Genomic DNA, 12,909 nt, shown 5'->3' with positions numbered 1-12,909 from the left:
ATATTCTATAAATATATAGTTGAGTAAGAGAAGAACTGTAGTGGTGTTCTGCAGAAATTAAGAGGAATAATGCACTAGCCCCAGTTACACTGGCGATTGTCTGTGTATTTCCTTAGTTAACAGAGAGCAAGAAAAAACTTTTATTTCTTCCTTTAGCAGTGGTGAAATAATTTAATTGCATCGGCTTTATATTATCTTTTTTTGGAGCAAAAGATTTAATCTTTATCATGAGCTCTGTGTGTACTTCATAATGGTATGTGATTTTTATCTGCTTGGAAGCTATGGGGGAAAAATGTTATGATGGAGAAGAGTCGGTGTTGGGATTATAGTTCTGGAATATTCACTTTCTGTTGGGAAGGGGAACAAAACTTGAGCAACAGCATCCCCCTCAACCTTGTTCCTTGAGGCATGCTTATTCAGTGGAGAGCTGTGAAGGCAAGTAGTTACCTGGAAGTTGATGAACCTTTTGACGCTGTAACAAAATGGCAGTAACTGAAATACCTTTCTGAACCACAATCAACAGGTAATGCAAAAATGAGGTTTCAGAACAAAAGCAGAAATCATACTGTCCAACACGCTTGGGAGAAAATAAGGCAGATTTCTAACTTGTCTTCAAAGTTGTTTTGAAACCTCTTTTGTATTATAATCTATACTTTCATAGAAGGAAAGACTGTCTAACATATTTCAGGGCAGATCATTCTTAGGACTTTTGTTTCCTGCGTAAATGAATGTCATCTGTGTGCACGTCCTTGGAATTAATGTGAACGTGAAATTTTCATGAGAAGTAAGTTTATTTAACGAATTACAGAAACTGTTCAGCCCTGTGGAGACCCATTTATTCTTTTATCCTCAGGCTTTTTAATAAGAGGAAATTTCTAAATTAATGCGTTCACCTTTATTCATGGTTTTGTAAACTTTTTGTGTTGCTGACCTGCAGTGTTAGTAGAAGTGACAAAAAGTTTAAGGCGGTAGTTACACTGTTCATGGCATTTTTGGAGATGCAGAGGGTTGGCTAGGGAAACCTGAGCCCATAAAACGTATTTATGTTGCACAGAAACCCAAAGCAAACAACACCCCCTCCTCTGTTCTCTTTTTTCTTGTGCATTACTTATTGTCTTGATTTCCTTCATAACATCACTGTACCATAAAATCTGCCCTGAAAAGCTCAAGAGAAACAAAAAACAACCAAATTAAAACAAACAAAAACAGCTATCTAAGTTTGTAAACCTTCAGAAATAGTTTGTCACAACAGAAATTAACTTAAGACCTGTATTAAAGAAACAAAATCGCTTTAGGGATATCTGTACTAATTTCATACTGACTAATATTCAGATTGATGGGACATGAAAGGAAGTTCAGAAATGTTGGTGTGATGCTAAGAAAGAAACCCTCGTGTTCATTCCAGCCATGACTGTCGTGCCTGTCTTTTCAGGCAGATTTGTTATTCAGGAGAAAGATCTGTGGAAATGCTGTTGATAAAGAGTTGCTTGTATATGGAAAATATACTCTCTGGAATGAGAATTTTCTAGACATTTCTCTGTACATGTACTGGGTCTCGTTGAAAGATGTGGCTTGCTGGGGATAAGACAAAATTCTGGTTGTTCTTGATATTTACTTATCTTTTAGGAACAAAACTATATTAGACGTTGTACATGTATTTAGCAAAGGCTGCCCTTGTGTCAGAAAATTCAATATAAAAATCTGAGGAAGTTTAATTAAAAAAATAGGGGAAATACGAGAAAACAGCATATTAACTAATACAGTGGGCTCCAGTTTAAAAATAAATACCCTGTTTTCCCTTCAACTATAAATTGATATCTCTAGTAGTAGTTTAGTAATGATGTTTAGTAAAACAATTTATTATTTTATTTTCATATTTTTTCCATAATAACATGACTGAGAGAATAATTGTATACTTTTTAGCACTGTGAACAACTAGAAGATGCTGTCAAAATTAGGCAATTCCAGATAATTTTTATATGTTTTTTAGATGCTTAAGGGAGTGCTATACTGCAAAAGAATATAAAATATTTAACATCTAATTAGTGTATGTGAAATGTTGATTCAAACTTGGCTTAGAATGAAGCCAGTTTAAAAAAGCTGTGTAAGTACGGATGAATGACATTATACGGATCATGAACTTAAAAGAATGATTTCCAGATTCTGTGCTAGCTCAAGTTTTTTATTTGCTTTTAACTTCTTCCCTATTGAGATAGAAATAGGTGACATTCACAGATGATAGTAAAGAGGAAAAATTTCCAAACATCAGATTCCTAATCCTCATCATCTAGGATAAAGAGAAAAAATTTGAAGGGGCATGTGCATAAAGGGGCTTTTATTCCTTTCCCTCCCTTGAACTAAGACAGCAGTGTCTGCTGTCCATGTACCCCATTCTTTATGCTCTGTAGCAAAGGAAGAAGCCTTTTGGAGAAGAGGACGATCTGAGCTGATGGTGACCCTATTAAAAAAAGATGGTAGTGAAGGACATCTGTGAAATCAGTGTTTTGGGTCTTTCCATCACGTTACTTTACCTTTCCCTTCTCTTCCTGTTCACTGCATACATGTACATTGAATGTGGGATGATTCCTGGGTGTCTAGAATTACAAGCTTGAATAGGAAAATGGGCAATGTTACCAAACTGGATGTGGTTCAGAGATGAAAACATAGGGTGTTGATTTGAGTGTTAAGACATTAGGTGTGGGAAAATTTAACTGCCTGCAGAAATTTGAAGTAGTGAAATACCCCAGGTAAAGAGACAATATCATTAGTGAGAGGTAGTGTAATTTGATTATGGGCCTAGGGGTAGGGAGACCTACAACATTTCTCCCTTTTTAATGAGGTGGAATTTACTTCTAGATCCAGATACCTAATTTTGGGAAAATGCATAAGGGTGCTTGCACATGGCCTAGGCGTTTGAGTTCCTCTTATCATTCTTGAAGAGGTAGCCAGATAGATACAGTGTTTTTGTTGCTCTCTGGGCTTCTACGAAGCTCTCATGAGGGACACCAAACTCACGTTTGTGTAGATATATGCATTTAGGCGTTTAACTTTTGAGTGGAATCCCATCCCGTACATGACTTTTGACAAGTCACATATTTAATCTCTCTCTTGTTTCTCTTCTCCATAAAAAGAGAATTGTGATAGTTACTGTGTTTTATAGAGGTCTTGGAGATTCATCAATAAAAAGCTCTAGATCTCCCTGAAAATAATAGAGTCTATACAGCGAGAATTTAGGATGAATATATGGAAAACTCTGTTTTGTGGTAAATCTGTTTAGCTTTGTTATATTTTGCTAGGGGATATACAGAACAAACTTCCTCTTGAGGGTTTAAAAAAGTGATTGAACAAAATCTTTGAGCAAATGTCATAAGGAAACATTCACGATGGAGGGGCTGTTTAATGAATTGGAATTCATTTCGTAGTATTAGTGAGTGTGTAAAGAACACTAACGTTATAAAAAACATGAAATTTAGCTATATATTTTTGATGCCAGAGGAATATTTTTAGTGTAAATTATAGCGCCTTTTGGGGGGAAGTGAAAGGGCAAAAGGCCAGTTTTAGGAACAGCTGCTGATCTGAGTTTTTGCCAGTTGTTCAAAGCCTTGAAAACTCAGCTTACCTCTTATGATAGCCATGGTCTACTGTTATTTAAAAAAGTTGTACATTGTGTTCAGCTTCTTCTATGTTTGTTACTGCACATCTGCTTTCCCCTTGATTTTTAAATCTGACTTGCCAGGACAATGTCATACTTTTTACACGCAATTTAGCAGTTTGTGAACTTTACAGCCACCCACAGAAAGGTCGTCTAAGCTGTTCTGGAAACATGCTCCTCAAACAGCAAGAAAAGCATAGAAAGAAAAGCAAAAATTTGTCACTTACTGCTTTAATGTAAGAAGGGTAAAGAAAGTGATAACTGTTGGATAAGTGCCTTCTAATTTTAAAACAGAAGACAGTTATGCAAGTTGTTACGGAAAAAAAGAAAAAGGAAAGTGAGAGTAGTGAGGGAACACACCTCATGTGATTTTTTTTAACGGACTGGTCTGAGCGAATTCAAGTTCCTGGTGTTCTGTCCTTTTAGAATGTGCATGGAAATTAAACATATGTATAATTAACTGTGCACTTGCTCATGTCTGTAGGGTTTGGAAAGCAACGTCCATTTGTGCTCCAAACCAGCCTCCAGAGTATCACAGTTCAGTCCAGCAAGATGTTGCACCTGATCCAACACACCATTACGCATAAGCCACACATGCATTTAGTGAGGTGTTAAGTGACATTTAACACTCTTTGTTTTCTTCCTACCCCCTTGACTCCTGCTCCCACTTTCCTTCTGTGGTGCTAACACCTGATTCGTTTCTGATGCAGTCCTATAAGGTTCTTTCCAGAACCTTAATCTCTCGTGCCAGATGTAGCTGGTGGCTTTCAGGCCAGCTGCATCTGGCATATACGGTTTGACCCCGGAAATGACCGACTGCAGGATGCAGCCGCCTGCCCTGTGTGGGCATGGCCTTCAGATGCAGCCGGCCCTCATGCCTGGACACCCGAGGGATTCTCCGTGTGTGGCCTGACGTGGGAGCATCTTCCCAAAGGTCTGAATGTTGCTGCGCTGCTGCTTAGCCTATCGCATTCTTCTGTGGCCACTCCAGTGAGCTTAACTTGAAGCAGATGAGTCAACTCATGTCTTCAGTGTGACTAAATTGTACTCACGGTTCGGGCACACTGCTAGTTTTCTGAATTATGGACTGTATGATGTCAGATTGAAGCTTTGACCTATTTTTCCTATCTGTAAGTGTATGATCATGCTATCTATTTAGCCAGAGTAAAATATTCAAGATATTGATCAACCGTGATTGGTCACAGTCTTGTGAACTGCTAGTTCTTGGAAGTGATCATAAATGCATGACAAATAGTTGTTTTTTCTGCTTATTTGGGGATGGGAGGGAAGAAGCTGTGTTGCAGAATCTTAAGATTTATCAAAAATCTGAATCAGTGTATTTAATACAGGGACAAAGGGTGTAGACTTCATTATGGATGTCTTTGCTACGAATAATAAGCTCAGGCTGTAGAGTGACTTAAGTGAAAAAGGAATGTGGAACGCAATTGAAGACAGCTCATAAGACTTAAGAAATTGTAAGATTAGAGCTAGTTTTAAACTACCTAATTTACTGCGTAATGCTGGCCAAAGGAAGTTTCTTTTTAATTCCCTGATATGTTTTTTTTTTATGGAAAACAGCCTCTGTGTGGTTTCCGTTTTCTGGAAAATATGATAACCCGGCCTGCTTAGTGACTCCTAATATATGAATTAGTAGGGAATAATATTGTTGTTATTTGTTTGGATATAATCGCTAATTCCTTTTAGTGCAAAAAGAGTTACCAGCAAGCTTCATTCTAGCAGATTGGACTCTATAATAAAATAGAGCTAAAGAAAATGTCTTATCTTTGCATCTCTATCTTCCATCAGGTTATTCTTTTTGGTTTGAGGATGGTTCTGTGCAGTTTGTTTATGAAACGGCTTGGTATTCTACATTAAATAGTTAGTTACATGATTACTGAAACGCTTTTATTTTCTTTCCGCACTGTGCAGCATGCTTCTTGCCCCAGTCTGAACTGAGCCCTGGTAATTCAGAGGCTTATTTTGTCTTTATTTCATCTTCTGCCTCCTATTACATGTATTTTGAAAAGATTTTAGCCCCACTTCTGATGAAAATGTAAAATTTGCCTTAAACGGTTCTTTGAGTTGTGTACAGGGGAGAAAAGGGCAGTAGTACTTTAATGGCAAGGAAACAATAAAAGAGATATTTTTACTTACCGATGGGTTATATGTTACCGTGTTTTATTTAAGATGATAAATAAATGTGAAGGGCAGCTGTATTTCTAGTAGGGCAATACAAAAATTTGCAAGATGGTGATAACTGCCACTACTACTATCTGGTAGTTAAGGTCAGAAGTTTAAAAAATATGAAATGTGTACTTTAAAGCTGAATAACTTTGTGAGTGTTGATTCAAACAGCTGTAGGTTTTGAATTAGAGGAAATTCATAATCTCAATTTCATGCCTTTTTTTCTGGTCTTGAAGCATTAAATCATAATGCATTGCTTATTCTATTGAATATATCTAATGATCAGTGTTAAGTTTACATTTTGGAATTTAACTTCACAGTCATATGAGGTGGATACTTAATTAATAATTTAAACGATGCATTCAAAAATGGAATTTGTTTTTTCCATACTCCTAGAACTGGTATGTGTTTTAGCCTGATTTTTAAGGAAATTAAATCTCTTGGGTTACTCTGTCTCTACCCTGTTAGCTTTTGAACACATTGGACAATCTCACAAAGAATTGAGGAGAAAATGGAGCACTCAAACTACACTTCTGCGTTTTCTGCAAACTGGAGTCGGGTTTAGAGGGGAGGAAGAACGTAATGGGGAGGAGGGACTCAAATCAGTGCCCCTGACGAAAGGGATTAGGTATTTCATGAGGTGGCAGGCAGCTGGCCCCACAGCGTCCACACGGCTTCCGACTGGCCACAGCACGTTGCACAGGGCAGTGGGAAAAGCTGGGTGTCCTGCAAAAGGTGAGGAGGGGACCCAGCTCGGAGGATGCTAGACAGATAGCCACAGGACACCAGGTTTTGTCCTGCTGGTGATCTAATCTTTTCATACAATAATTTAAGTAAGCTCAGTCAAAAGAGGAAATCCAGAGTGAGAAACAGATGTGTAGAAAACCAAATTCCTAATGGCATCCTGTGTGTTGGACTAATAGTAAGATTTGGAATTGGCTGTTATAACACTAATTTATGTGCCTACTGATCTACTTCTTCCCAATCATGTGTATGAGCATTTCTTTGCACAGTTAAATAATTCCTCATAATAGCTTTTATGTCCTCCATAATTGCAATGCAGTACCCTGTTTACAGTGTGGTATTGCTAAGGTACACTTTAATAATTACAAATTTCCAGTTTTTACCTATTTTTTGATCCAGTTCAGAAAACTGGCTGCATTGGATACTACAGAATATTTTAAAAATACATCTTTTTGTAGAGGAATACAAAAAGTAGAAATAAGAAGCGTATTTAGTGGTCTACTGCAGAATAGAAAAAGTTTTCCTATATTACCTCTGATTATTATTTAAAAATCATCAGACTCAACTGGCTTTTAAGTATGGCATATTCAAATAAGCTGTCTCATATTAAGAAAGGTATAAAGTAAAATTCAAGACCACTGTTTGGAAGTTGGGAGCCAGTTTCTCCCTGGCCTATTCTGAAATCATCTTAAAGTTGAATAATTTACTTTTTTAGTAGCTAGTTAGGAGTTCTTGAGGTATTCTTTAGAATTATTATTGAGAAGAAAATGCTTTAAACCTTCAGGGAAAAGTCAGTACTAAAATTATTATATAACACCTGAAAAGCAAAAAGGTCTTTTTAAGTTACTAACATGATTTTAATAAGAGAAATGGAAAGGTTACTTTAATCACTTTAGTGCAATTAAAAAGAAATTTTAAATTAAGTCTTCCAAATGCCAGCACGGTGAGTTTGTCATTCCAGGATATGTTGGTGCTGCAATATCTTTAAGCAGATTATTATTCTCAAGTAGTCCATGCGTGTTGACTTGTCAGTGTTCAAAAAAAAAAAACCGAATCTAGTTGTCTCATAATTGTGTTAAGCAGTTTTCTTTTTAAATGGCATTAAAAACTGTTTATATTATACAGTCTTCCTTCGTTTTTTGGAGATTTCTAACCAAACTTGGCATCTTTACTTTCAAGGCTGGTTTTTTTGATGCTATTATCTCCCGTTTGTTATCCGTTAAGATCTCTTTTTGTATTTGTTTTCCCCGTTGTAGTCTTTATTTTTCCAAGATACCAATCCTAACAGCATTTGTTTTATCTGCTGAATATGTCCTCCCAAGTTTGGCATATGTTTCCAAAATATGTTAAATACACACTCTTACCTAACTCAAATTGTCATTCAACAGCATTTCTGGGAGACAATCTTCTTCCCACCGTTAAAAAAACAACCACAACCCCCACTGAAACTTGATCTTTTTGGATATGTGGGTTCTAATGCCTTCAACTAATTACTTGTGCAATATTGCATTTGTAACTTGTTTCCTTCTCTCCTCCCATCACATTGATTAGATGCTAGCCCCTTATTTGTCAGAGGAGTCCTCATTTTGATGGAAAACTCTCAGAGGAAGGATTGGTCAATACCTGATGTAATTATGGGACAAACGTAAGGGGAGTTGGTGCGTGGCTGTGGTCAGACCCTCCTTGCCAAGACCCAGCTCGTTCCGGGCAGGGCTTTTTCCTGTGGCCCCCTTGGGATTTGGCATTTCCAAATAAATGCAAATGTGCACTGAAATGCAGTGATCCTGTACACCACAGGTATACTATACAACAGATCTGGTTGTGCTGTAAAACTTAACGTGTTTTGCCTTGGACTTGGTGCACGTACATCAACCCTATCTTCTGTGCTCATATGCCGTGCTTACAAATCTTGTCGTGTTCTGGCTTGGGCATACGACTCCGGTGCCTCTGTAGAAATTGCATGATATCTTATAACAGGGAGGCTGAAGCAACGGTTGGAAAATAAGAGTAGTGAAGTATTTTTTTGTAGCAAATAAGTGGACGTGTGCTGTACAGATTTATAGCTCTTATTTCTGTTGTTGTAAATATAACACACATTTTTCCCTAAATTCCAGATTGTGAGCCATGCCTTTGGTGAAAAGGAACATTGAGCCGAGGCACCTCTGCCGAGGAGCTCTGCCTGAGGGAATTACCAGTGAACTGGAATGTGTAACTAACAGTACTCTTGCTGCTATCATACGCCAGCTAAGCAGCTTAAGTAAGTACCCGCAACTTCCTGCAAATACTTGTTTTTTAATGAAAAATTGAATTAATGAAAGGTTTTAGTATGGCTGTTTTTTAACAGGCAAAATATGATAGAGGACACTGCTGCTTATGTAATATGCTCATATAATGCTACTTCATTGTTTTTGTGCTATTCTATATTTAGAAGTTTATATGAGCGGTGATTCTCTAACTAATATTTACAAGGGTAGGAATTGTGGCCTAGAAAACTTCAGTGATTTTTCTAAGGTGAAACTAATTGGTGCAGGAAGCAAGACTAGCACTTGAGTTGTGGGTTCTTGCTTTTCGGTTGTACGAGATGATTCAAGCTCTTCTGCCTCTTGGCACCAAATGACACGTTTGACCGAAATAATTTCAATTTGTCTTAAGATGTTATTGTTTCTTAGACCTTTTCTTTATATATGTGTGAGCCATTAATATGAATGTAATTAAGCACATATGTCAAAGTGAATTTAGTAGGGAAGCTGAATTTTCCACAGAAGTCACTTGAGGTTAATGAAGACTAAGGAATTACCAGTTTTTTATTGGAGGCTAGTCTTAAACAGTGGAGTATATGCCTATGCTTTTGTTAAAGGAAAAACATGTGTGATATACTCTGCAGATTTTTCCATAAGGTTGTTACTGTGGCCTTTGACAGAAGTGTTTTTTTGGAAGTGCCCTAATGCTAGGGCAGTATCCTTGATTCTGTGTGGAAGACTGGCTGTGTGAACCATTTGATTCTTTTATTGACATCGGAGGAGATATCAAAACTGCCTGGTATTTAAGAGCTTCATGGGAAACGAATCTCTTGTGGCTGTTCTGTCTCCCAGTGGGCAGTTTCAGCCACATTAAGAAGAGGGATAAAAGTCTCAAACATCATTATTTATTTTAAATTTTGAGAAAAGTGACAGTAGGTAGAGTGGAAGAAATTAATATTCCTGCTGAAGAAAAGATAGACCTAACTTAGCTGTTAACACAGTGGTTGGCAGTAGCCAGCTAGCAAAACAGCGTACTTGTTCAGGCCAGTAGGTCAGCGCAGAGTAGTTCTTGGCCAGCGTTCGGATAGAACCCAGAATTGCTTAGGAAAACTCACTTAGTCCTTTCTTCTTCCCACAAAACAACTTGGCCCATGAGCGATGCTATGCTCTGCCCCTTGCTTATAGGGTGAAAGAACAATGAATTTTTGACTATAAGATCCTCAGCTTTACGTATCCCTCACCTTTAGGGATAGCCTAAGTGTTAGTTGATTTTTTTTGGATGTTTGGTTAGAGTGTGCACCAGTAAAGCTGTTGCTGTCTTCCTTTTGTCTAAAGAATCCCCTCTGAGACTCTACACTATGTTATTTTTTGTTTATATTAAAGCTGTTAGAAATATTAGTTGTCAGTTTTCAAATAACTCCTTATGCCTAAACTATCTTTGGTTTTGCATTGTTTAAAGTTTATATTTGATGACTGTATTTAAAATCTGTATATGCTGAGCAAGCAACACTTTCCAGGATAATTTTCATATTGTTGGGTTATTCTTAATAAGAGGGAGAGACTTCACAAGGTGCTAAGGATGTATCTGTATTTATTTAGCTGAGAATCAGTGTGTCGTTGGTATGCACACCAAAGCAATATTCATATCTAGTTTAGATGAGACCTTCTTTAGAAGCCAATCAGCCCAGTTCTGTGGTGCAGTTCAGGAAACTAGTTGTGTACCATCACTAGCAACACAGTTCACCTGAAAAAGACATTGCACAGGGCCAGCTCCTGCTGTGACTCTCTGTTTTTGGAAATTATGAGGTGCTGGTGGATCCAGTATGGTGGCGGCTTCAGTGTTAGTGATGCTGCTGGTATCAGTAGCCTTTAGCACTCCAGTGCTCCTTACAAAACAGCCTAGCTAGTACACGTTTTGGTAGATTCAACAACTAGCAGTCTAGAAGCATGCCTGGCGTGCTTGCAAGAAGAATTAATATTTCTCAGTGAATAAGAAGAGAGATTTCCTCAGAGAGTTTTGAACAGTCAACCATTGTTATCTGTACTGGTAGCTCTGGTCCTGGACAAGAAATGTTCACTTCATTAGTTTCTTCGCTTTGTAAACATAAATGGTTTAAGAACGTAAGAAGATCTGTATGGAGTGTAGAGTAGGGGGTCCCACTCGCCTGGTGTTCAGTTTGTGATGGTAGTGCTTAGGGAACAAGTGTAAGAAATAAGGCTTGTTCTACTTTTCGGCAGTCAGGGGTTTAAGGACCTTCTGACCTGGAAGACCACTTGAATCATCATATGTAACAAGCATTCATAGACCTATAATCTGTGGAACTGTTCAGACGTTCAGGTAAGGATTATACTTTTGTGTTGCACGATGACCTGTGGCAGAGTGTCTTGCAACGTAAGTTGTTCTGTTTCTTCCTTTAGATTCCTTCCAGTTCTTACGTATGGAAAACAATGAAAAGTGATTTCCGTTTGCATTTCTCCATACTATCTGTGATTTTATAAATCATTATTGTGTCCTACTAACAATGTATTTTCCAAGCTGGAGTGCCCTGATCTGTTAAAACTCTTTTTTTTTTTCTTTTTTTTTTTTGGATCAAAACCATTTTGTATTTCTGATCATTGTTATTTCTGCATTGGATCTTTAAGTTAGAGGCTTTTTTTTGAGGTAGAATCTGAAGGACTTCACATCATAATCAAAACATAGTGTCACAGTGACGTTTTCTATTTTATCATTAGTTCCCTAAGAATTTATAAAATGTTGCTATTTGATTACTGCTAGACACTGAGTTGACACTTTCAGAGAAGTTTCCAGGTGATTCTCTGATCTTGAGTAAGCAATTCAGAGCCTAAAGATATTTATAGTTCATGTGTATTACTCTGTATTTGTTGTCATTGAATGTCAATTGCCATTTTATCAGTCAGTTGCTCAGTTTCAGGAAGTTGAGAAGCATGGCTAATATCTCTTCCTTATGTTCAGCCAAGAAAAGCTGGTAAAATCTCTTTCTGACTTTGTACAAAGTGTGGATAATACACTTTTGACTTTTTTTGACCAGTTAAATCTTGCTAGGAATGCCTAGCTGTCCTTTCTCCAGGTTTGGTCTTGGGGCAAATCTATGCATCACCTTGCGTATTCAGATTCTGTTATGACTGTTACTGAAGAACTGGCTACTTGCCCAATTTATGTCCTACTATTTTCATTTCACAAGTCATCAGAACTCTCTTTAGACAACCCTAATGTACTGTATTAGTGCCAAGCTAAAGATCTGTGCAAATAAAACAAAGGACACATCCTTTAACATTTGTATGCAAGGTTTTTAATACGAGAGTGCAGTCTGCCAGCAGACTTGTCCATAGCCAAACAGTAAGAACCGTCCTGTTTGCACAGCTTTTGCAGACGGCCCTTGCTTTGCCTGTGTTTCAAGCCAACTGGAAGCAAGCAAGAGCTGATAGAGAACTGCTGTGCTTGAGCTAATGTAGTCGGTCCTGCTGGGAGCATCAGAGCTGGCTGGTGTTCCCACAGCTTGAAGCACAGAGAGAGCAAGCACAGGTCTATCCTGCAGTCAAACTGTTTTTTAATGTTACATTGCAACATTGCACCATTGTCTGGTGTGAATTTTGAAACTGGCAAATCTGACTGTTGCATACAAATTTGGCTGCTTCTGTCTCTGCTCTCTTTTTGGGAGACGTGAGCAAGTTCCTATCCAAATGGAATGTGCGGTCGGTGCGGCGTGTTTGTTTTGTTTTGGTTGGTTTGTTTGTTTTGTTTTGTTTGCAGCCAGGTTGAAGCACAGGCAGAGTGAGCAAAGATCTGTATGAAATTGTGCAGACCCTTCCACACTTTTACATAAAGCAAAGTATTAACTAAGGCTTTACGTCTGCTTAGAAGAAGAGAATCTCCAGTGTGGGAAGACGGGGAGCTTTTACATCCCTTACTTGTAAATAGCAGCACTCATGGAGCAAAGGCTTTGAAGCAACAGCTTCCACAAATACTCCCTAACTTTTGGCAGTGGAGGTCAGTCTGATGACAGCAGGACTCTAGCCAGTTAAAAGAGATCTCTGGAAAAGCATCTATGGTACCATGTTATTTTCCTT

General features: G+C 37.9%; 1 protein-coding gene across 8 annotated transcripts in view; it reads left to right on the top strand.

The window, feature by feature from the left end:
* WASF3 (WASP family member 3) overlaps positions 1-12,909 on the top strand; it is an 81,392-nt gene that overhangs the window by 41,577 nt on the left and 26,906 nt on the right. For 7 of the 8 annotated variants that reach the window (XM_068930194.1, XM_068930193.1, XM_068930190.1 and 4 more), the window contains one exon: positions 8,695-8,837. In XM_068930194.1, the coding sequence (XP_068786295.1) occupies positions 8,705-8,837 (133 nt within the window). In that variant the 5' untranslated portion in view covers positions 8,695-8,704. Of the gene's footprint in view, positions 1-8,694; positions 8,838-11,063; positions 11,159-12,909 lie in introns of those variants that run through there. The other variant, XM_009686542.2, reaches the window with a different exon arrangement.

This window comes from Struthio camelus, chromosome 1, assembly GCF_040807025.1.
Source record: "Struthio camelus isolate bStrCam1 chromosome 1, bStrCam1.hap1, whole genome shotgun sequence".
In the NCBI taxonomy this organism is placed as follows: domain Eukaryota; kingdom Metazoa; phylum Chordata; class Aves; order Struthioniformes; family Struthionidae; genus Struthio; species Struthio camelus.
Note: the sequence above shows the minus strand (reverse complement) of the source record. Positions and strands in the feature narration are given on the sequence as shown.